The sequence below is a fragment of the Macrotis lagotis genome, chromosome 8, assembly GCF_037893015.1.
Source record: "Macrotis lagotis isolate mMagLag1 chromosome 8, bilby.v1.9.chrom.fasta, whole genome shotgun sequence".
Classification (NCBI taxonomy): domain Eukaryota; kingdom Metazoa; phylum Chordata; class Mammalia; order Peramelemorphia; family Peramelidae; genus Macrotis; species Macrotis lagotis.
The window spans coordinates 98,537,892-98,562,248 of record NC_133665.1 but is presented as its reverse complement, the minus strand read 5'-3'; the positions used below and the strand labels follow the sequence as shown (position 1 = coordinate 98,562,248).

At 34.4% G+C, this 24,357-nt stretch overlaps 1 protein-coding gene across 9 annotated transcripts in view; it reads right to left on the bottom strand.

The window, feature by feature from the left end:
- Positions 1 to 24,357, bottom strand: part of MAP4 (microtubule associated protein 4) — a 223,737-nt gene that overhangs the window by 69,276 nt on the left and 130,104 nt on the right. For all 9 annotated transcript variants that reach the window (XM_074197700.1, XM_074197696.1, XM_074197701.1 and 6 more), the window contains 4 exons: positions 14,041 to 14,154; positions 8,516 to 8,659; positions 5,099 to 5,749; positions 762 to 893 (listed from right to left, as the gene is read on the bottom strand). In XM_074197700.1, coding sequence (XP_074053801.1) covers positions 762 to 893; positions 5,099 to 5,749; positions 8,516 to 8,659; positions 14,041 to 14,154 — 1,041 coding nt within the window. The remainder of the gene's footprint in view (positions 1 to 761; positions 894 to 5,098; positions 5,750 to 8,515; positions 8,660 to 14,040; positions 14,155 to 24,357) is intronic.

Here is a 24,357-nt window from a genome sequence, read left to right as displayed (position 1 = left end):
GTTTTTAATAATGTTTAATAAAATTTGCAGACAAATTAGAGAAATTAGAAAAATATGACTTATAAGGAAGATTTACCCTATCAGCTCAAAATAAAATTCTAATGGCATTTTATCTAGTCTAGTTTATATGCTAAATAAAATCTTGATTCTCATACCCATATTTGTTCATGTGCATCTTGTTCTCTTTTACCTTTTCAAGTGACCAATAGGTCCAATAACAACATCCTATAACTGAGCAACTATTAACAATTTTATTATTAAATTATATTTACCTTACATTATCAATCTCACATATATGGAGAGCCTGAGAGTTGGAAAATTCTCCTACATGGCTCCTACATACCTGTGAGTTAAGGTTAAGTCACTTAACATCCCTGGCCTCCCATTTCATCATCTATAAAGGGTCAGACTGGGCTCTGAGGTTCCATTCAACTCTGAGTCTCTAATCCTTTTATCTAGGTCCAAAGAAGACAGAACTATTTAAGTCTTTATTTTGTCCCTAATTTTGTAGTGCAGTCCAAAGTCAGGAGAACTGGACTTTAGAACTGAAGAAAACCTTATGAGATTCGGTTCAATCTCCTTATTTTGCAGGAAAGAAAAATCAAAGGAATCTGTCCAAGGTCACACAGCTACTAAAAGTGTTAGTAAGAAACTAATAATGAAAGAAGCTCATCAAGGCTTTAGGTCTCCAAATTTAGGACTCCTGGATCTATACCCCAAATCTCTAAAGCTTGTTCTCCACAAGTCTAGCATTTATTTACCTGTTTGTTCAAAATGATTCATATCAGCCACTTGGGAATCTGTCCTTGGTTGTATATTTGGAGAAACAATTTCCTGAAGTTTCTGTTCTTGTGGTAGTTGCAAATCTTCCATACCAAGTATCTTAGGAGACTCTGAAAACAGAGCAATAAGAAATTCAGTTGATTCATTGTGGAAACATGTGAAAAAAGCCATATGGATATTCAACAAGGGAAACCAGAATGTCATTTGGATACATACCCATTCTTTTAACTACAAGAACACTGAGCACATACTAGTTTTCAATAAATCCTAAGGAAGAAATTTACTTCTATCTTCCTTCTTTGGCAATCATTAACATTTAATGAATGCAAGTGGTATGTTCAGTACTCACTGTTAATTATATTTTTAGGAATTTTTCTTGTCTCCACCTAGATTATAATCACATATGAAAAAGGATTATATTTTTATATTCTATTCAGTCAGTCAGCAGTAGGATCTCAATGAATATTTGTGAATAGATTATGTTTAACATTCAATGTTTTTTGTATATGGCTTTATTAGTGTTTAAATCACATTCCTAGCAATATCAATGAAATAGTAGCTGAATTAAAACAAAAGGAATTTAAGTGATTTTGCTGAATAATAAACCATTGTCAGGATTGAAATGCATAGATCTAATGTTTCAAGAAGTATTGCCAAATCCATTCAGTAACAGGCCCTTAGAGGTCCTTGAATTATGATGTGAAGATCAACATACCTACTATGAAGGTGAATAATCATTGTAGCACATTGTTTAAAAATCAAATTATAGTAGAAGGACATTTTGTAATTTAAAAATGTTTGTGTATATAGATGGAAAAATAAATGATTTAAAAAAACAAATAAAAATCAAATTATACTACTTGTACACCTGTCTCTTCCTGATGGAAGAAGAAATTGTGCTAATGGATTTGTTCTCCAAATAACTAATGTAACCAACTAAAATAACCAATTTCACAGCCAACTGTTAAAAATAAAATTAATCCAATATTGAATAATAGAGGTGATAATGAGCATTCTTGTTTCACTCCTGATCTTATTGGGAATACTTCAAGCTTATCCCTATTACATATAATGCTTGTTGATGGTTTCAAATAGATACTGCTTATCATTTTAAGGAACATATTTATTCCTATGGTCTCTAGTGTTTTTTATTAGGAATGGGAGTTGTATTTTGTCAAAAATTTTTCAGCATCTATTGAAATATTAAAAGGTTTGTTATTGAAAGTCAATTATGTTGATGGTTTTCCATCTCTTTCATCACTCTAATGTTTTCTTTCTTCTATTTGGATTTGATTCTTCTCTCATAGCATGTTCAATATTGATCTATGTCTAGCATATTATAAATACAGAGCTTTATCAGATTGTTTATTGTCGGGTAGAGAGGGAGGAAAGAAATTCTAAAACTCAAAACTTTGCAAAAGAAAATGATTAATAAAAACTACTACTGTGTATAGTTGGAAAAACAAATTAATAAAATATTTAAATAAAAAAAGAAAGAATCAAATTAATACACTTAGCTAATGGCATCCAAACTGGAGAAAAAAGACTGACTTTGTCAAAGATTTTAAAGGAAGCTCCCTATATCTAGGGTTCTAATATCCAGACCAATCAGATTCTGGTAAGAAAAAAGATTGAATTTTATCATAATTCCATGCCAGAACAGAATACCAGAATTAAGGCAAGAATAGTCTCTATCCAAGGTAAATTTTCATTACCTCTTCAGCTACCACAAGGCTCTCTAATATGACTCAGAAGGACTAACAATAGCTTTATACTCTAATTGCATTTAGGAGTCATAAAGCTATACAGCTCATGACTTAGCTGACTTTTTCTTCTAAAAGAAAAATAGAAAAGCTAAAAGTTTGAATGTGGTTCAGGGCATTACTATTTCAAAAATGGAATATCTTGAACTGTTCATTTTAAAGCTTCAGTGCTTTCTAAAGCCTATTTTAAACTAAGGAAGAGTCTTATCAAATGAAAACACCTTCCAGGTCTCTGATATGTAAAAAGTATTTAGCAAAAACTCCTTCACATTTGGAAATGCTTAATGAGGTCATGTCCTTCCACACTGAATTCCTCATGAATCATCATGGAAAGGGACTATCTTTAAAGAAAATAACTATATCATTTCAGTTTTTTAATTCTACAATATTTATTTTTTTAACCTTTACCAAATTCCAACAGAAATTTTATATTTGTACTTTTTTTGTAAATATGGAAACCAAGCAAAAAAAAAAATCAAAGTCTTAGTCTCCTGCTGTATCAAACTGTACATATCCTTTGATCCAGGAATACAACTTCTAAATCTGTATCCCAAAGATATAAATAGGAGAAAAGGATTCACATGTACAAAAATATTCATAGTAGCTCTTTTTGTGGTGACAACTAGAAATTGAGGGGATTTCCATCAATTGGGTAATACTTGAACAAATTGTGTTGTGTGAATGTGATGGAATATTATTACTCTATAAGAAATAATGAGCTTGATGATTTCAGAAACACCTAGAAAGACTTTCATAAATTGATGCTAAGTAAAGTGAACAGAACCAGGAGAACATTGCACACAGTAAAAGCAACACTGCGTGATGATCAACTGTAATATTATTTAGTACCTCTCAGCAGTACAAGGATCAAAGACAATTAAAAAACTTATGTTGAAAATGTTATTCATAAAACAATTTAAAGATTATCAGATTGCCTTCTGTGGGGAGTAGGGGGGAGTGTAAAAATTCAAAACCTTACCAAAAATGATAGGTAGAAACTACTATTGTATATAGTTGGAAAACAAATAAAATATTTTACAATATTAATAAAAAGAAAATGTCACCATCTCCAGAGAAGGAATTATGGAATCTGAATGTAGATGAAAGCATACTATTTCCATTTTTTGTTTTTTTCCTTTTGTTTTGATTCTTCTTTTATAGTATGACTAATATGGAAATAAATTTAATATAATTATACATGAATAACCTATGATTGCTTACTATCTTGGGGAGGCAAGAGGAAAGGGAATGCCAGAGAAAATTTTACTGATTTTATTTGTATATGTTTGATTTTTCTCAGTCTTTTTCCTAAGTGTAATTAGAAAAAAATACTATTAAGATAAAAAAATTAATTATACTGACTCTCATTCAATCATCTCATCAATCAGTTCCTTTATCTACTCATATAGCATGACCTTTCTTCTTCTCACTTCAGCAACACATGAAGATAATCACACAATTGATCTTGCTATCACCCACAAATGTACCTTCTCCATGTTCAAAGGAGGTGATATTTACAACAATCACTCCCAGGCCATCTCTCTTCTTCTTGACCTATTAATCAAAAAATCAAGACAGCTTACCTAAGTCTTACCCTATTACTTTGTCCCCTGCATCCTACTAAATCTCAGTCCATTCCCTATCTTTCATCACAAAGATGGAGAAAATAACTCCAATGGCTCTCAATTACTTCCACGATCAAAGACAAAAATGCTCAAGCCTTTTATAATATCTCAAACTTCTTATACCGTATTCCCTAAAACACATTCTTTCATTCAGTGTTACTGCACTCCTTTCTCAACAATGAACAAGACACTCCATCTTTTGGTTCCCGGGACTTCCTTCTGACTATCCCCAAGGTCTAAAAATCTTCCTCTTCCACAACTAGTGTTATTCAGGACTTCCAACTAAAATCTACCTTCTACAAACAGACTTCCCTAAATCCTCTTTATTTATTACTTTCTCTCTAAAGTATTTCCTATTTATACCAACATGACTTTTTTTCTAGATATGTAAGCATGTTGTCTTCCCCCCCCATTATCTTGTGAGCTCCTTAATGGCAGGGAAGGCCTTTTGCTTTTTTTTTTCATCCCCAGCTCCTAGCACTGAGCATGATACATAGTAAGTATTTAATGAGTGTTTACTGACTGATTTTCTGTCTATTTTTCTTGAATTTGACTCATATAAAAAAATCATGTTTCTCTCTGGAGAGAAATGATAGAATAAGAAAACTTCTAATTCCATATTTAATCTCTATATTTCTGAGAAAATCAAACACTAAAATTTATTCTGATCTCCACTGTCTAAAAGAGAAAGAGGCAAATGACTAGCCACAGCCATTTCACATATACAGGATCATTCTGAATCCTACCACATGTATTTTTTTCCTCTTTTCTTCCCATGAGGGAATTCCAATTCTCTCTATATATACATATATATTTCTTGCCTAAACTAACTCTACAATCCAGGTGTAGAAGCTTTGGCTAATTTTTCAAATTGAATCTCAAAAGAACAAAAAATAAAAATATACAAAATATAGTAATCCACCCCACCTGGTGAGGCCATGAAAACTGGACTTTCATCAGCCTGGGGAGATGTCAATCTCTGGGCTTCATTTGTTTTTTCTACTTTCACCTCCTGGGCTGGTGTAGTTACTATGTCTATCTCCTTAGTTGGTGTCAATTCCATGGCTGATGTCAGCTGGGCTTCCTTGGTTGGTTCCATCTCCACAGCTGGCATCACTAACTCAATAGCTGGTGCCAACTGGGCTTCCTTGGCTGCTACCACCTCGGTGTCCTTGGCCGCTACCACCTCAGTGTCCTTGGCCAATTCCATATCCACAGATGGTATCTCTTGGGTCTGTTGGGTTGGTGTCATCTCTGTGTCTTGTTTTGCATGAGTCCCTTTGTCTGGTGCTACCTCTAAAATTGGTTCATCTTTCTGTTGTTTGACTGATGCCACCTCTATAACTGGTTCATCTTCTAACTCCTTGACTGATACCATCTCCATAGCAAGTTCATCTGGTACCTCCTTGACTGATGCCACCTCCACAGCTGGTTCACTCTTCACTTCCCGGTCTGGTGCCATCTCCATTGTGGGTGGTTTCTCTACTTCCATGGATGGGGTGAGGGTCATTTCCACATCCTTCAGTGATGATGCCTCCTTAGTTAATTCTACCTCCATCTCTGTCTCCTTGATTGGTTCTAATTTAAAAAAAAAAGAAAGAAATTGAAATGCATAAATAACCATCATGGAAGTTCTGAGCTTCAAAGCTAATCTTTTCAATTTTATTTTATATTATTTTTCAAATTACATGCAAAGGTAGCTTTCAACATTTATCCATTTGCAAGTTTATGAGTTCTTCCATACTGTTGTTCTACCCATCTTGCCCTCCCACCTTCCCATGGCAGAAAACAATTGAAAAAAGTTATACATATTTTCATGTTAGTCATATTGTGAAAAAGGAATTAGAACTAAGGGGGGGGGAACTAGGAATAAGAAAGAAAAACATAAAAGAAGTTTTAATATGTAAACATAATATATTTTGCTCTACATTTAGACTTCAAAGTTTTTTCTCTGGAAAAAAAAAACATTCTCTGGATGGTATTTTTTTTTTCAAGGCAAATGGGGTTAAGTGGCTTGCCCAAGGCCACACAGCTAGGTAATTATTAAGTGTCTGAGACCAGATTTGAACCCAGGTACTCCTGACTCCAGGGCCGGTGCTTTATCCACTGCGCCACCTAGCCACCCCTGGATGGCATTTTCTGTAAATGGTCTCTCAGGATTTTCCTTGATTACTGAATTGCTGAGAGGAGTTTCACCCATCAAAGATGATCATCTCTCAATGTGTACAATGTTCTCCTGATTCAGCTCATTTCACTAAGCATCATCATGCAAATCTTTCAAGACTTCTCTAAAGTCTAGCCACTCATGATTTCTTAAGAATAACAGCATTCCACCACAATCTTATTTCACAATTTGTCCAGCCATTACCCAATTGATGGGTATCCCTTCAAATTCCAATTCTTTGCCACTATAAAAAGAGCTGCTATAAATATTTTTGAACATGCAAGATTTTTCCCATTTTTTAATTGCCCTATAGTCATAGTTCTGAATTGTTCTGCAGAATGGTTGAATCAGTTCACAATTCTACCAACTGTGCATTAGTGTCCTAGTTTTCCCACATCCTCTCCAACATTGTCTAAGTTGACAAAAAAGGAAAATGATCATTCTGATAGGTGTGAGGTGGTACCTCAAGTTATTTTAATTTTTAATAATGACTTGGATCACTTTTCCATATGACTATAAATAGTTTTCATTTCTTTATCTGAAAACTGCCTGTTCAAATTTTTGATCATTTATCAACTGGAAAATGACTTGTACTGTTATAAATTCAGTTCTGTATATGTTTTAGAATCAGAAACATTAGCTGTAAAAATCATTTCGAACTTTCTGCTTCTTCTAATCTTGGTTGCATTAGTTTCATTTGTGCAAAAATCTTCAAAATAATATAGTCAAATTAGCAATTTTCTAATTTATTATATTTCTTTTGTAACTAATCTACTGATTCACAAAATTCATCTAGAACAACAAAAAGTCAAGAATATCAAGGGAATTAGTGAAAAAAACTGCAAAGAAGGGAGGTCTAGCTGTACCAGACCTAAAATTATATTATAAAGTGAGAGTCATCAAAATTGACTGGTATGACTAAGAAATAGAGAAGTGGATCAGTGGATTAGATTGAGTACAAAAAACCCAGTAGTAAATGACTACAGTACTCTACTGTTTGACAAAACCAAAGATAATAGCTTCTGGGATAAGAATTCACTATTTGCAAAAACTGCTGGGAAATCTGGAAAATAGTATAGCAAAAATTAGGCATAGACTCACATCTCACCACCTACCACAATAAGATAAAAATGGATACAAGATTTAGACATAAATGGTATTATCATTGACTAATTAAAAGAACAAGAAATACTCTGTTGAATCTATGGCGAAGGGAGAAGTTTATGAATAAGAGACAGAGAACATTACAAATTACAAAATGGATGAATGACTATATTAAATGAAAAGGCTTTTGTACAAATGAAACCAATGTAACCAAGATTAGAAGGAAGTAACAAAACTGGGAAACAATTTTTGCAACTCATATTTTCTATAAAGGACCATTTTTTTTTTAGTTTTTGCAAGGCAATAGGGTTAAGTGACTTGCCCAAGGCCACACAGCTAGGTAATTATTAAGTGTCTGAGGCTGGATTTGAACTCAGGTACTCCTGACTCCGGGGATGGTGCTCTATCCACTCCACCACCTAGCTGCCCCCATTTCTAAAATATATAGAGAATTGAATTAAATTTATAAGATTACAAATTGTTCTCCAATTGATAAACGGTCAAAAGATAAGAACAAGCAGTTTTCAGTTGAAGAAATTAAAGCTTTTTGGAGTCATAAGCTCCAAATTATTATTGATTAGAGAAATGCAAATCAAAGTTAATTTTTTCAAGGAATAGAATACTTTTTCTAAAGGGTAGATGATTTTCTCATGGTTAAATTAACTAAGCTTGTCAGTTAAAGCAATCTTAACTGTTTTCTCATAGCTCCTAAAAGTAGCTAGTAAAAGAAAATAGGAGAGAAAATTATCATTGAAATCAATAAAATGCAGGAGGGATCACAGTCTCTGTGAATCATCCTTTCCTCTATCAGAGGAAATAAAACAAACCAGAATTAGAAACTTGGACATAAATGTGGATTATTTTGTACTTCTATTTCAAGGAAATATATTTAACATAATTCCTCTTGATGGGCAATAAGTAAAATAAGTTCAAAACTTTAGAAGTGGAGTTTTGAGGGTTTATTTCTTTTTTTAAATTCAAAAGTGCTATCTCATTAGGGGATGGTCACCAGTAATTACTTTAAGTAGCATTGTAAATGAACATTAACAGCATGTACAAAAGATCTGCCAACTCACCTGCTGTGGGTTGCAGAGGCTGAGGGTGAGACTCTTCCAGGAAGACAAAAGATGATAGGTCAGAAGGAGCCTGGGCTTCCATAGGCCATCCACCTGATACTGTCTCAGGTCTTGAAACATATGAATCATAGGAAGGAACATCTGCTGCTCAAACAGAAAAAAAACAAGCCTTGAAAATTTCATTCACACTAAAAAGATAGCCCCCTCTACTTTTAACCTGATCATGCAAAGTGGTATGAAGACAACATGACTAAAGTCTAAAGCTGTCAACCTAGGCTACAGATCACTGCTGGAATAGATACAGTATCCTTACAGAATTATAAAATGTGGACATAGAATGGAGAAATCATTTTTGGAAAGGCTTCATGGAAGCAGCAACTTTTTAAAAATCTAACAGCAATAATGAGGCATTTCCATTAAGTTAATGCACTCAACATTTTTCCAGATGTAGTGATGAGCAGAGAAGACACACACAATCCCTGTTCTGAAGAAGCATATGGTCCAGAAGGGGGAGGGGAACAGGGAAAAGGATAAAAATCATCCATCACCGAGTTATTCAATAACTTTTTAAGCACCTCTGATACACCATGCTTTGAGTTGAGGACTGTGAGCTCTTTCTCCTCTCAATGAGCTTCCATTTTCATGGTAGGAGATAGCAAGTAATATAAAAATATATGCAGCATAAAGGTAAAGATTATAAACTCAATTAAACAGAAAGTAGGTAAGCAAAAGAATGATGAAAGACCACTAGCAGTTGGCAGGAGGAGAGTCAGGAGAAGTGTGAAGTGCTCTTTGAGTTCAGGACCAGAAGAGTCAAAGAAGGCCTCATATAAGAAATAGAACTGAAATTCATCCCTAAAGAAGTAGGGAGAATTAGGCGAAGGTGAACTTGATGGAGGCATAAAGGAAAAAGTGAAGATGACATGCTCATAAAAGAGTGCGCAAACTGTTTTGAAAGATTATGGCAAACCCTGAAAGTCAAAGTGAAGAGCTCTGACTTGGTAGGTGAGAAAGAGAGAACTCTTGAGGGCTTAGATCAATCAGTTTTTATGAAGGGTCCACCATGTAACAGGCATTATGGTTCACACTGCAGATGCAAAAGACAGTGCCTGACCTCAAGGAGCTTATAATCTAATAGGCAAGACAGCATGCAAACAAATATATACAGAACAAGCTATTGAACAAATAGGAAATTATTAAATGAGGGATGGCACTGGAATTAAGAGGAGTTAGGAATGGTTTCCTATAGAAGTAGGAATTTTAGTTGAAATTTAAATGAAGATAGGGATGTTAGTAATCAGAGCTGAGGAGAAGGTTGTAGCAATGGGGGAAAGCCAGAGAAAATGTGCAAATTTGAGAGATGAAGTGTCTTTTTCATGGAATAGCCAGGAGACCACTGGATCTAAGAGTATTTATAGTGGAATAAGGTTTAAGAAGATTGGAAAGATAAGAGGAGGCTTGACTATGACCACAGTGCTATTATGGAGAATTGAGAGAAAGAGACAATGATAAAGTATTTTTAAAAAAAAAGCATGTTTATGGGGGCAGTTAGGTGGCACAGTGAATAGAGTATGGGTCCTGGAGTCAGGAGGACCTGAGTTCAAATTCAGACCCAGAAAGTTAATAATTACTTAGCTGTGTGACCTTGCCAAGCCACTTAACCCCATTGCCTTGCAAAAAATAAAAAACCAACCCCCCCCAAAAAACAAACTATGATTTACTTGTTGATAATAACAAAGTTGACAGAATAAGATGACTGAAGCTTATTTCAATATTTTGAAACTCAGTTAATAGAAGAGTTACAATAACCAAAATGAGTTGTCCTCACTAACATTATAAAAGATACGAAGGCCCTATATGATTAAATCCCCTAGTGTTCTGCTGTCCTTCAAAGTTCTCAAAGAGGACCATGACATCTGGAAGTGATGCTATGAGGTAAAAGTGAGTTGAATTTACGTGAGGAAGGGTGTGCAAAGTCATCAGTCTCATTTTCCATATGGGCCCAGAGGCCAGATAAGGATCTGGACAAACAAGGACAGCCCTGGGTGCTGTGAGAGACCTAGACCTTTTTAAACTAAGGTCTTTAACAAATCTCAATTTAAGACACCCCAGTCAGTGATTAAGGCTAGGTAAGAAAAATGAAGCAAAGAATGTTTCTTTTTCATAGTCAAAAAAATAAAAAAAAAAAAATCGAGGAAGGAAAGACCCTAGGATTTCTGACTAAAATAGAAACAACTGCTTTTTACTTTCACTCTTAGTCAATCAGGACTCAGAAATGACTGTGTGGGCTTAGCTTGAGACCAAGTGGAAGAAAGGAAGACAACAACAACCCTCTCTCCTCTATTTGTATCATCTCCCCCAAAATATTTTAAGATAACGATTTATAAAATAACAGCCTCATTAAGAAAACTTGAAAGACTTGAGAACCTAAGTAATCACAATTCACAGTTCTAGGGAACCAACAGGGAAGACTGATATCCACCTCCAAATGGAGATAATGGACTCAGGGAGAGGAAAGAGATAAATACATTTTTGGATATAAAGTATATGGGAAAATTTTCTTTTTTTGACTATATTTGTTATAAGAGTTTTATTTTTATTTTTCTCAACTGGGCAATTCCCTTCATCTTGAGGATAGTTTAGGTAGGAAACAAGTTGTATATGCATATTATCCTGGCTTTGTAAAGATAAAGAAACAGACATTGGAATTAAAATTTTACAGGCTATAAAGTATCCTGATTATAATGATTTTAAATCAATATTAGACTTTGAATGGGAGGGAAAAAAGAAGAGGAAGCAATGTAGTCCTTTAGCTACATTACTGTAAATTAGCCTTAGTCTTAACTATATGAAACACTAAAAAATTTACAAGACTTCAATAACTGTTGAGTGCCCATTGGTGTCTGAGGGAGATAGAAAAATGAATAAGAAAGTATTTGCCTTTAAGGAGAATTCAAACTAGTAGTCCTTAAGGTACAGGAGGGAAAGTGACTAATCATTTGGCATTAGGGAATTTGTCCAAAGATAAAAGCCCATTACAAAATACATTCCCAACACTGTCTAAGTCAAAGGTGTATATATGTCATAAAATATGAACAATACATAGAAAAATGTAAAGATTCATAATAAGAAGATGTAACAGATTATCGCTGTACTGTAAGAGATGATCAATGTAATGAATACAGAGAACCCGGAAAACATGTAGATAAATTACCACAAAGTGAAGTGAGCAGAGAGCCAAGTTAACAAATTACATAGTCAATACAAAGATGTAAACAAAAGGAATGACAAACTCAAAAATCAAAAATGAACCTTGCATCATTATAAAGAACAAGAAGCCGCTTCCAATCCACCCCTGTGCAGAGCTGGAGCTTCCTAATTGTTACACATTGCACATTATTTCCAGAGTTTTTAGATCAATAAATTATGCCAGTTTTTTCATTTTCTTCTATTTTCTTTAAAAAAAAAATGCTATTTGTAACATAAGATGATTCTTTCTTTGGGAGAGGAGAGGAAGGGTCCTAAGGGAAAATATAGTGACTTATGATATCAATAAAAAATTTATTTAAAAAAAATCAGTGAAGAGCATTGAGAAGATTAGAAGATGACTACAATGACAGAAAATTTAAGACTAAGAATAATAGTGTATAGTTTTATTTGAAATTTTGTCCCAAATTTTAATTGTATTTAATATTGTTAATAAGTTAAAATAAATTTTTTATAAAAAGTGTTTTCTTGCTCCTCAAATTTCTCATTCAATTTTGCCCCACCATACCTACAATATGCCATATCATCTCCTCAATTAGACTATCAGCACTTTGAGGACAGACTATCATTCTGTCATCCTTGTATCCTAGAATCTGGCATGACACTTTACACATACAGTAGCTTCTTAATTGTCTGTTGGATATTTGCAAATTTATACTAAAAAAAAAATAGGGTTCTCTAACTTCAATATTATATCATCTGTAAATAGTGAAAGTTTTGCTTCCTCATTGTCAATTTTGGTTCCTTCAATTTCTTTTTCTTCTCTTATTGCTAAAGCTAATGTTTCTAATACTATGTTGAATAGTAATGGTGATAATGGACATCCTTGTTTCACCCCTGATCTTGCTGGAAATGCTCTTTTATTCCTAGCACATACAGTATTTGTTGATGGTTTTAAATAGATACTGCTTATTATTTTAAGGAAAACTCCATTTATTACTATACTCTACAGTGTTTTTAATAGGAATGAATGTTCTCTTTTGTCAGAAGCTTTTTCATCATCTATTGAGATAATCATATGACTTCTATTGGTTTTGTTACTGATACATTCAATTATGTTGAGTGTTTTCCTAATGTTGAACTGCCTACCTGGTATAAATCCTACCTGATCATGGTGTATTATTCTAGTAATAACTTGCTGTAATCTCTTTGCTAAAATATTATTTAAGATTTGTGGATCAATGTTCATTAGGGAGACTGGTCTATAATTTTCTTTGTCTATTTTGACTCTTCCTAGTTTAGGTATCACCATCATGTTGATGTCATAAAAGGAATTTTGGTAGAACTCCTCCTATTTTTAAAAATAGTTTATGTAGAATTGGAATTATTCCTTAAATGTTGGTTAGAATTGACTTGTAAATCCATCTGGGGGTGGCTAGGTGGCATAGTGGATAAAGCACCGGCCTTGGAGTCAGGAGTACCTGGGTTCAAATCCTGTCTCAGACACTTAATAATTACCTAGCTGTGTGGCCTTGGGCAAGCCACTTAACCCCATTTGCCTTGCAATAAATAAATAAATAAGTGAATGAATAAATAAATAAATAAATCCATCTGGACCTGGAGGTTTTTTCTTAGGGAGTTTACTGATGGTCTCTTCAATTTCTTTTTTTCTGAAATGGAGTTATTTAAGCATTTATTTCTTCTGTTAATCTGGGCAGTGTATTTTTGTAAATATTCATCCATTTCACTCAGGTTGTCAAATTTATTGGCATACAGTTTGGCAAAATAGCTACAAAATCTCTTTAATTTCCTCCCCAATGATAATCTCCATTTTGTAACCAAGATAACATTGTACACTTTAACAACAACATTGTGAGCTGATCAACTTTGATGGATGCAGCAACTCTAAGCAGTTCTGACAACTCAGGGAGAAAGAAAAAAAACCCAAAAGATGAAGAAAAAAGCAAAAGAAACCAAAAAACCCTACAGAATCTGAATGAACACTATGTTTACTTTTAAAAAATTTCTCTTATGTTTTTTCATCCTATCCCATGGTTTTCTTTCTTTTCCTTTAGTCCTAATACCTCATACGGAAAATGACTAATTTAAAAACATGTTATAGACAAATATACACACATAATTTAGTTCATTAGACTGTCATTAAGGGGCATGGGGTAGGAAGGAAGAATGGAAGAAAATTGTGTAACAAAAATATACATATGGATGACTGCTGAAAAACTTTCATAGCACAATTGAAAAAATAAAATAACAACACAAATATGAGTGAAAAGAATTTAATAGGAATAGAAAAACTATACCAATATTATCTTTTGAAGAATCCAAGTGTTCTGCAAATGGAGAGCTATTCACCATTCCAGGAGAGACAAACAGCAAATCTGACAAGATATTATCTTGGTACATCTGTAAAGGATCTGAAATAGACAGGGAACAAAAATCAAGACTCATAAATAAATATTTAAAGATCAAGACTGAAATTTTATTCTCCTAGAAGATGGTACTTAAAAATATATTTTTGATAGTTACACAATATCTAACACAAATCAAATTCAACAAAGCAATCCCTATTCTCCAGGAGCTGATAATTTAAATCAAAGCAACGATAGCTAATGATATAAATGACATATAATTTCAAATACTCTATTCCAAAACTATGAACAAAAATATTGCTAACTTTACCATATAAACTATGAATAGTATATATCCTGGAAAAATGAGAATATGTAGAAATGATTATTAAGATGGGCAAGATATGAAGGAGAGAGGAAGCAAAAAATCTGTGTAGGGAACCACTGATAGTTCAGAGAACAGCAATTCTCAAAATCTTGGAGTGCCTAAGTCACTAAGAGATTCATTCATGTATGTGTCAGAGGAATGATTTGAAATCCAGGTCCTCTTGTGTCCCAAGACCATTTATATATCCACTAACCCCACTGGGCCTCAGTTTGTACATAAAATAATGTATATGGCTATGAAAAATGAAAACTCAACTTAGATCAAGTTTTAAGATTCACCAAGAGTAAATATAAAGAATATAATAAACATGTTCATTAATACATTTTATCAAGCATTATTGTGGCTTTTGGAATTATGAAAATTATATACTAAAAGAAAAATAATTAAAGAAAAATTAGTGACTATCATATTACAAAGATCGTAAAATCTTAATAACGTTTAGAATGCTTTCTTATAATAAAGATGTTCTAGACATTCTAAGCTTAGGGGAATGGAACAATAAAGAGTTCTTGGTGCCAATATTATTACCCTACAGCACACTGCCAGATTAAATCAAAATGTAATGTAATGTGTCATGCTGGTCAAGCAGATCAAGAACACATGTATCCTATGATAGCTTTGTGAAACCATAGCCTGGACATGTTACCAAGGGCTTATTCCCCCAGAATGGCAAAATTATGTAAGCAGAGAAATAACTACTAGTCTCTCTTCAAGACTTTTCAGAGGCAATACAGGCTATTCCACTGAGTTGGGAACAAGAACAGATGGATGATATTTTACAGATGGATGATCTTGAAAATAGGAGATGAAACTACTAATCTGATAGGCATTTGAAAGTACACAGTATTATATGGGTTCTACAGAAGAATGTGGAATTCTGTGGGAGAGATTATGAACATGCCCTTCCCTTCTCCACTTAGAGATTCTCCATAATTTTACATTTTAAACAGTTGATCTAACAATCATTTAGCATCTTTTTTTTTTACCAGTCATGATATGACAAAATACCAGAGGAAAACTATGAAAATCAGTCAAATGCCTACATTTTAAAAGGATTCTAAAAGATAAAAGAGTTTTACCAATAGGCAACTTTAATACAATATGCATGTTCATAATAAACTTGCTACTCACAAGAAGCTATAAATATTATAAAATTGATTCCTGATTTAATCCTTTCTATGGTTCTAGAAAGAAGATAACTATGAAACTGGTACAATTCAAAACCTATGGCAAGCTCTGTTAAATGTTACAGAATTTTTACAGGGATACAGTTTATTATTCATCATCATCTAAAATCTAACCCAAAACTGGGAGATCATCTCCTGCTTTACAACAGTTTTCTTAGAATCTAAGAGAGTCTGAGAACTATGAACCAAAACTATGATTTGTTGTTGCTGGGTTTTTTTTTCTGTTGGGGGGGTGGAATTATTTATATAGTTTGATAACTGTATTTCAAACCTATTGGTTTCTTTTTGATCCTAGGTATTTTAATTGGTGCACTTTAAAACATTATTCTAAGAAGAGTTCCACGTTTTTCACCAGACTACCAAATGAGTCTATGACACTACAAGTTAACAAACCTTTGTCTCTTAATGTAAGTTCAAGAAACTTCTTCCTCTAGATCTAATACCAGCCTATCTAAAAGTTATCCCGAAAATTATATTTTTAAAACAATTTAATATATATTTATATAGATATATTCAAAGAATCTGCTAAATAGTAAGCCCTACAGATATAAAATAAAGGCATGAAACTTGAGTGATGCTACAGCTAGAAAGGCAGTCATGAGAAACATTTTTAGAAACTGAAAATGAATCTTTTCATTTATCCCAAATAAAAATTTGCTACACAAATTTTAATAGCAAAAACAATCCAAGACTCTGTCTTGAACAAAGCAGTCTTTGATCTTACAATCTTCTTTTCAGTGATCTAAACAACTCCCATGGACTCAACTATTATCTCTACAAATGACTCCCAAATCTGCATATGGAGCCTTCATCTCTCTTCATCAACTCCATCTATTTGCTTGCAATCTCTATCTCAAACTCAAGATGTCCCTAGCGCTAAACATAACCTTCCTCACTTCCTAAGTCTAGAAATCATCACTTCTTTTGACCACTGACAGAACCATTCAAGAAACTTGCTAGTTCTGACTCCTCAATAACTCGGCACTACTTACTTCTTTCTATTCAGCCCCGACCACCACAGTCCAGCCTCTCAATAATTCATTGCAGTAGCCTTTTAATCAGGATCTCAGCTTTCAGTCTCTCTTCCCACAATTCATTTTCAACAATGCCATCAAATGATATTCCTAAAGCAAAGAACTGTTGATCATTACAGTATGAAAGAAATTTCTGTGATTTCCTACTGCCCTTTGGTTAAAAAGCAAAACTTCTGTACTGGGCAATTAAAGCCCTGTACAATGGATCTCCAATCTATCTTTCCAAGCTGATTACATATTATTCCCCCCATACCAATGAACTCGGTAATTTATCAAATTTACCAATTATCTATTCCAAATGTCATCTCTCACATCCACACCAGGGCATATCCTGTGGAGATGTTTATGAGGAATACAAGTAGGTTTCATTGAATTACCAACAATAACTTATGGCTTGCAATCTCCTCTGTTGGAGGGAGCAGCTACACTAGAGAGATTGTGGATTCACTGCAATAATGACATATATGATATTCCTTGTTTACCAGAAAGAAGAAAATACTTATTATTGTCTGGTCTAAACTAGTTAAGCAGTACTTCAAAGTTAAAATGGTTCAAATTTAGGCTAACTGATATGTGGAAAATTCATCTGATGAGGACACAAGTCACATGCTCAACAATTAGGTAATACCCTTCTAGATTCTTAATTTATCCCTGAGCCTGCTTTAAGAATTTCCTCTCTTCTCCTGGGCACTGTACTGACAGGAAGCATGACAATGCTATCGCTCCAAGGCATCTTCTACAATGATAAACACAGACTGACAGATTTTTCTGACAGAATATTTTTCATTTAAGCATTATTTTGTACAATAGTGCAATAAAAACAATATTGAATTTGCAGTCAATGGCCTGAGTTTGGATTCTGCCTGTACTCAAACACATGATTGACACCATAATCCCTACATAACTTTCTTGGCCAAATAATTTGTTTATTTAACATTTTTAAAAAAAATTTTAAGGGGTGGCTAGGTGGCACAGTGGATAAGAGCACCAGCCTTGGAGTCAGGAGTACCCGAGTTCAAATCCAGCCTCAGACACTTAATAATTACCTGGCTGTGTGGCCTCGGGCAAGCCACTTAACCCCATTTGCCTTGCAAAAAAACCTTAAAAACATTTTTTAAAATATTCTTTCATTGAACTGAGTTCCATATTCTTTCCTCCCTTCCCTACCAATTGAAAAGCAAGCAATAGTTATTCATTTAACTTTAAAAATACATGTTTCATGTAACACATTATTAAGTTGGATAATATTTCATAGCAAATGACTTAGTAATTTCAAAGACTGTTATAACTCACACATTTTGTATTTTTCAGGTTTTCAGGACACCAAATTTTCCCCCCAGTTACAATGGGTAAATTTTTTTCAACTCATCAAAAAATTGAAAATAATGATAGATATAATAAAGAAAGACCTTTTGTACACTGCACAATGTAGTTCTATAGAGCAAGCTAGAAGTACCCTTGGGAACAGTGCTCAAAATAGCCAGCTTCCTTCCAGAATTATTTCAGAGTCTGTTTGAAATACTGAGATTGGAGACTGTGCCTCATCCTATTCATTCTCTCACTCTCTGCTTCCTGTTAACCTTGACTCAGCCCTTAAAATTCCACAGCAAATGACAAATTCTCAAAGACCATGCAAAGAAATATTTCCAGTATATACAAAAGATATTCAAAGGGTTTGATTCAAAATGATATTGAATCAAAGAAACTTCAAGGTAAAAAGACACATTATAATAGTTATCTACTCTATGTAAAACACAAAGGGAGATGGAAAATCATGGCAATCAATCAGCCAATATTTATTTTCATTTTTGCAAGGGACTTACCCAAGGTCACACAGCTAGGTTATTAAGTGTCTCAGAATGCATTGAATTCAGGTCCTCCTGACTCCAGGGCCTGTGCTCTATTCACTGCACTATTTAGCTGCCCCCTCAGGCAATATTTATTAAACCACTTCTAGTTTAATGAGCTGGACAGTGCACTAAGGGGAATAAGGATGGAAAAAAATAATCCCTGTTCTTGAGAAACTTATATTCTACTGGGGAAAAGATATACAATGTACTATCTCTAATGCTATTTCTTTTCTTCCTTTCTCAGCCAAACTAGAAAAATCCATGTACATTTGCTACTTTTACTTCCTCACCTCTTACACCAAAGTGTATGTGAAGGGGTGTAATGTCTAATAAATATGGAAAGGAAGATTACAAAAGGTTTCATGGTTTAAATGCCAAACAGATGAGGTTGAATTTGATTATGCTTAATGAGCAAGGCAATGCTACAGTCTAGGAATAATCCTGCTTAGGAGTATCCCATATCCCTTCAGCGAAGATGGTAAATTGATTGGATAAAAAAGAACCATGAAACAGCTGACAGAGTAGGAAGCTTTTGTCTTAGTGAGAAATAATAGAACTGAATGCTGAGTGTGTAGAAGAATTGATAGATGTCGTGGAGATAGTAAAAAAATAAATGTGGTACTACCGGGCCTATACCTTGAAGAGATGATGAAAAAGGGTAAAAACATCACTTGTACAAAAATATTTATAGCAGCCCTGTTTGTGGTAGCAAATAATTGGAAATCAAGGAAATGTCCTTCAATCGGGGAATGGCTTAGCAAACTGTGGTATATGTATGTCATGGAACATTATTGTTCTATTAGAAACAAGGAGGGACAGGATTTCAGGGAAGCCTGGAGGGATTTGCATGAACTGATGCTGAGTGAGATGAGCAGAACCAGAAAAACACTGTACATCCTAACAGCAACATGGGGGTGATATTCAACCTTGAAGGACTTGCTCATTCCATCAGTGCAACAATCAGGGACAATTTTGGGCTGTCTGCAATGGAGAATACCATCTGTATCCAGATAAAGAGCCGTGGAGTTTGAACAAAGTTCAAGGACTATTCCCTTTAATTTAGGGGAAAAAAAACCAGGTATCTTATTGTCTGATCTTGTTATCTCTTAGACTTTCTGTCTCTTCCTTAAGGATATGATTTCTCTCTCATCTCACTCAATTTGGATCAATGTACAACATGGAAACAAAGTAAAGACTGACAGATTGCTTTCGGGGGGGGAGTAAAATTGAGGGAAAAATTGTAAAACTCAAATAATATCTTCAATAAAAATATAATTTAAAAATGTAGTAAGCGAAAGAATAAGTATGGTGAGATACTGAGGGACAGAAGTAGTAAAAGTGGTGCCTGGAAAAAGGCTAAGACAAAGAGACAAGTTGATTCAATGTCTCTTATTCAAGGCCCTCTAACTCAATACCCTCTCATTCTCTCTCTAAAGCCAGTATCATAGTTCGAGTCCTTATTATCCAAATAATTGGAATAGTTTTGTAATTGACCTCTTTCCCAACTCCCATGATTCTTCAAAGAGCTGATGATGAAACTTAACTATTTATTTATAATGTCACTTCTCAGATCAAAGTTTTCAAGAGATAATACTTGTTCTTCATTTTCGAAGAAGACCACGACATCAGGTAGGTGATGCCATGACACATATGAATTGGATCTGAGTGAGGAGGAGGCTGAGCTAAGTCACCAGCATCACTTACTCCTCAGAGCCACCTGGGCCAGTGACCAGATATGAATTAGGATGACTGCAGATGACCCTGGATGTGAAGCAAGCAGGATTAAGTGACTTGCCCAAGATCACACAGCTAGTAAGAGTCAAATGTCTGAGACCAAATTCAAACTCCTGCCCTCCTGATTCCAAGACTAATGCTCTATCCACTGTGCTGCCTAGCTGCCAGGAGATGATTGCTACTTACTAGACAAGGGGTAACATATCACCCACATCACCCTGGCATTTTAGATTTTGTGTGGTTTGGCTCCAACCTAAATTTCCAGAGTGAACATCATTCAACTTCACATATTCAATTCTCTAAAGAAACCGAACAATTCTAAGTTTCCTAATGTTGCCCAGTCTCCTTCCATCTTCATCTATCTGTGCACACTGTCCCACAGATGCATATGAACTTTCCACCAGTAGAAATACCTCCCTTCTGTCAAAGGCCAGCTCAGATGTTGCACAAAGTTCCCCTTGATGATCCTCCTAACTGCAAGTCATTGTTTCCCTGCATCTTTCATGCCTCCCTTTCATTAATATTAAAACTGAACTCTAATGTTTTACTTTTCATTTGTTATACTTCAACTGGATTTCAAGTTCCTTGAGATCACAGACCAAAAAAGTCCTTAATGGATTTTTTCATTCTTATGTCCTACACATAGACATTTAAATTGAAGCCTCCTTTTGTTGTTCAGTTATTTTCAGTAGTATGCAGCTCTTCTTGACCATATTTGAGGATGCCTTGGTAAAAATACTACACTTTTCTATTTCTGTTGAAACGCTTCTAGTCACTCAAGTTTACAACTTTATGGTCATCCTCAACTATATTCTCTTACTGACTATATTAAATAAGCTATCATGGCTTGATTTCAACTCCACAAGCTATCTTCTTTCTATACACTGCATTCATTTGGGCCCCTGTTACTCACCTCTTGCCTAAATGTTTTCACAATGTTCTTAATTGCAGGCTGTCCCAACTCTAATCCATCCTTCATTCATAGCTGCCATATGACCTTGACAATATACAAATGTAAGCCACTTCCCTTTTGGAAAGTCTGTGATACCCTATAACCTTCTAGCTCATGGTTTTCTTTCTTTTCCCTTTAACCTAACTTCTCATGCAGAAAATAACTAATCTACAAACATGTTAAACACAAATGTATATGCACAATGTTTACCAGATTTTTCTCCATGGTGGGGGGGGGGGGGAGAAGGGGAAAGAATTTACATAACTTTTAAATGTTATAAATGTGGATAATTTTCATAATATGTAATCAGAAAAATAAAATAAAATATCAAATGTGGGGAAAAAAAGAAAGCAGATCAAAGGAAATAATTTAAGAATACTGGATTTTTTTTTAACATTTTAGCCAGCCTGAAAGATGTGAGTTATGACTTCAGAGTTGTATTAATATGCATTTCTTCAATCAATAATGACTTGGAGCATTTTTTCAAGTAATTATAGCTAATTGTAATTTCTTCATCTAAAAACTTTTGACCATTTATCAATTGAAGAATGACTTGCATTCTTACAAATTGGACTCAGTTCTCTGTATATTTTAAAAATGAGCCCTTTATCAGAAACTCTAGTGTAGGGGTGGCTAGGTGGTGTAGTGGATAAAGCACTGGCCTTGGAGTCAGGAGTACCTGGGTTCAAATCTGGTCTCAGACACTTAATAATTAACCTAGCTGTGCAGCCTTGGGTAAGCCACTTAACCCCATTTGCCTTGCAAAAAAAAAAAAAAAGAAAAAAGAAAGAAACTCTAGTGTAAAAATCATTTCCCATCTTGCTGCATTCTATCTAATCTTGGTTGCATTGGTTTTATTTGTGCAAAAACTTTAACTGATTCTCTTAGAGTTCTCTAAGTATAACATCATATCATCTGTAAAGAGTGAGAGTTTTGTTTCCTCACTGCCTAATCTAATTCCTTCAATTTCTTTTTCTTTTCTTATGGCCAAAACTAACATTTCTAATACAACTTTGAATAATGGGCATCCTTATTTCACCTTGATCTTATTGGGAATGCCTCCAATTTGTCCCTAAATGAAAACTTCAATAATAGTATTGTGAAATACCAGGGTGTGCAGGTCAAGAAGAAAGCACAAAAAGTAGCTAATAAGAAAGGATTCAAATATCATGGAGATACAGTCAAATTTAGCAGCTACCCCTTCATAGGAATGTAGAGGGCTTGGAATATGATATTTCACAAAGCAAAGAAATCAGATTACAACCAAGAATAAACTAAACATAATTCTACAAGTGTACCATTAAGGAACACTTAATGATAAAGATAACACTTACAAGCATTCCTGATGAAAAGACTAGAGTTGAATAGAAAATCAGACATTCAAACAAGACTCAAAAAAAGAATAAAAAGGTAAATGAGTGAGAAAGTCTAAAGACTTTATAAGGATAAATTGTTTGCTTTCCAATGTAATATGACATATACATACACACATACACATATATATGTAAAATCCCTAAGAACTTTACCATCATTAGGATAGCTAGGCAGGTATGGATATATGTCTATGATGCTAGAATATCTTAAAAGAAGCAGAGATCATGAGAAAGAAGAGTAAGAGAGAAGAAGGCAAATTATTTCTCATAAAAGAGGCACACAAGGAAGTTGTGGTAGAGAAAGAAATGAGGAGAGGAAGAGAGACAACTGCACCTCTCCTCTGAACAGTTTCAAGGAGGGAAATATATATATAACACACTGAGTTGTGGATATAGAAATTTATCTTATCCATCAGGAAAGTAGGGGACAAAGTCAGGGGGGATGGTAAAGAAATAGCTCAAAAGACTGATGAATCACTGAGCGTGACCCTTGAATACAAATAAAATCTCTTAGTTACTGCATTTAACCTCATCTTGTCTCATGTCATGATTAGACCCTTCAATGGTGCCTACAGTCTGCTCAGTCTTAATTCTTGTGTTTGCAAAATACTAGTTTCTTTTTGGGTGGTCTACAACCAAGAGAGGGAAAAATTACTGAGTGTGCTATTTTATGTGCAGTATTATTTCCCACAGTCAGATGAAAATCAGACCCAAGGGTGGAACCTGGGTCATCTAATATGGATGGCTAATTGCATTTTATTTTTTTTATATATAAAAGTTCCAGTAGTCATTTGTATGACTTAAAAAACCCTAACATTTTAGATTAAAGGAGAATGAGATTAGATTCTTTTCCTGGAGGATAGAGAACTGGCCAAATCTTTCTTTAAAAAAGAATATGAACAAAGTACCACTGTGTACTAATGGAGAAAATGTACCTGGGAAGAACTGTTAAGGTTAAAATAGCTAACAACCTCTAGGAATCTTCTCTTCTTCCTCAATGAATTCAGTGTCTGGTTGATAGTCTCTCTTTCTCTCCTCCCTAACAAAGACCCTCATGGTAGAGGAAATTCAATATCCTAATCAACAGTCCTATAAACATCCTAATCTTCCAGTTCCTCAACTTTCTCATTTTCCATGACTGAGTACTCCACCAACTCATTTCAGTTACAGAAATGGCCATATACTCAGTCTTGCCATCACTCACAAATGTACCATTTCAGTACATAAACTCTGAAATTTCCTTAACTGATCGTAACTTGTCACTCAACCTCCATATTTCATATACTGATAATTTATACTTCTTGCTTTCAAAACTGTCTATTTATATCCTTGGATCATTTTTCAATCTTCCTGTTAATTTGCCATCTTTCTTCAATGGTTTGGCTTCTTCCTAAATGCCTAAAAATTCTGTCTAGAAATACTGTTTAGAAATACTAGCCTTACAAATCTTTTATTTGATCCTACAATGCCTTTTCTACATTTCTTTCCTCCTTTTGCAGCCAAATACTTACAAGGGGAAAAAAAAGATCTAAACTAATTGCCTTTAATTTTTTTTCACCTCCCACTCCCTTCTCAACCCTTTGCAATCTGGCTTCCAATTTCTTCAGTCAACTGAAATTGCTCTCTTAGGGGTTACCAGTGACTTTTTCACTGCCAAGCCCAAGTCCTTTTCTCAGCTTTCATCCTTCTTTCCAGCATCTGACACAATTAACCACTGATCCCTTCCTGGCCTTCTCTCACTTTTTCCTGGG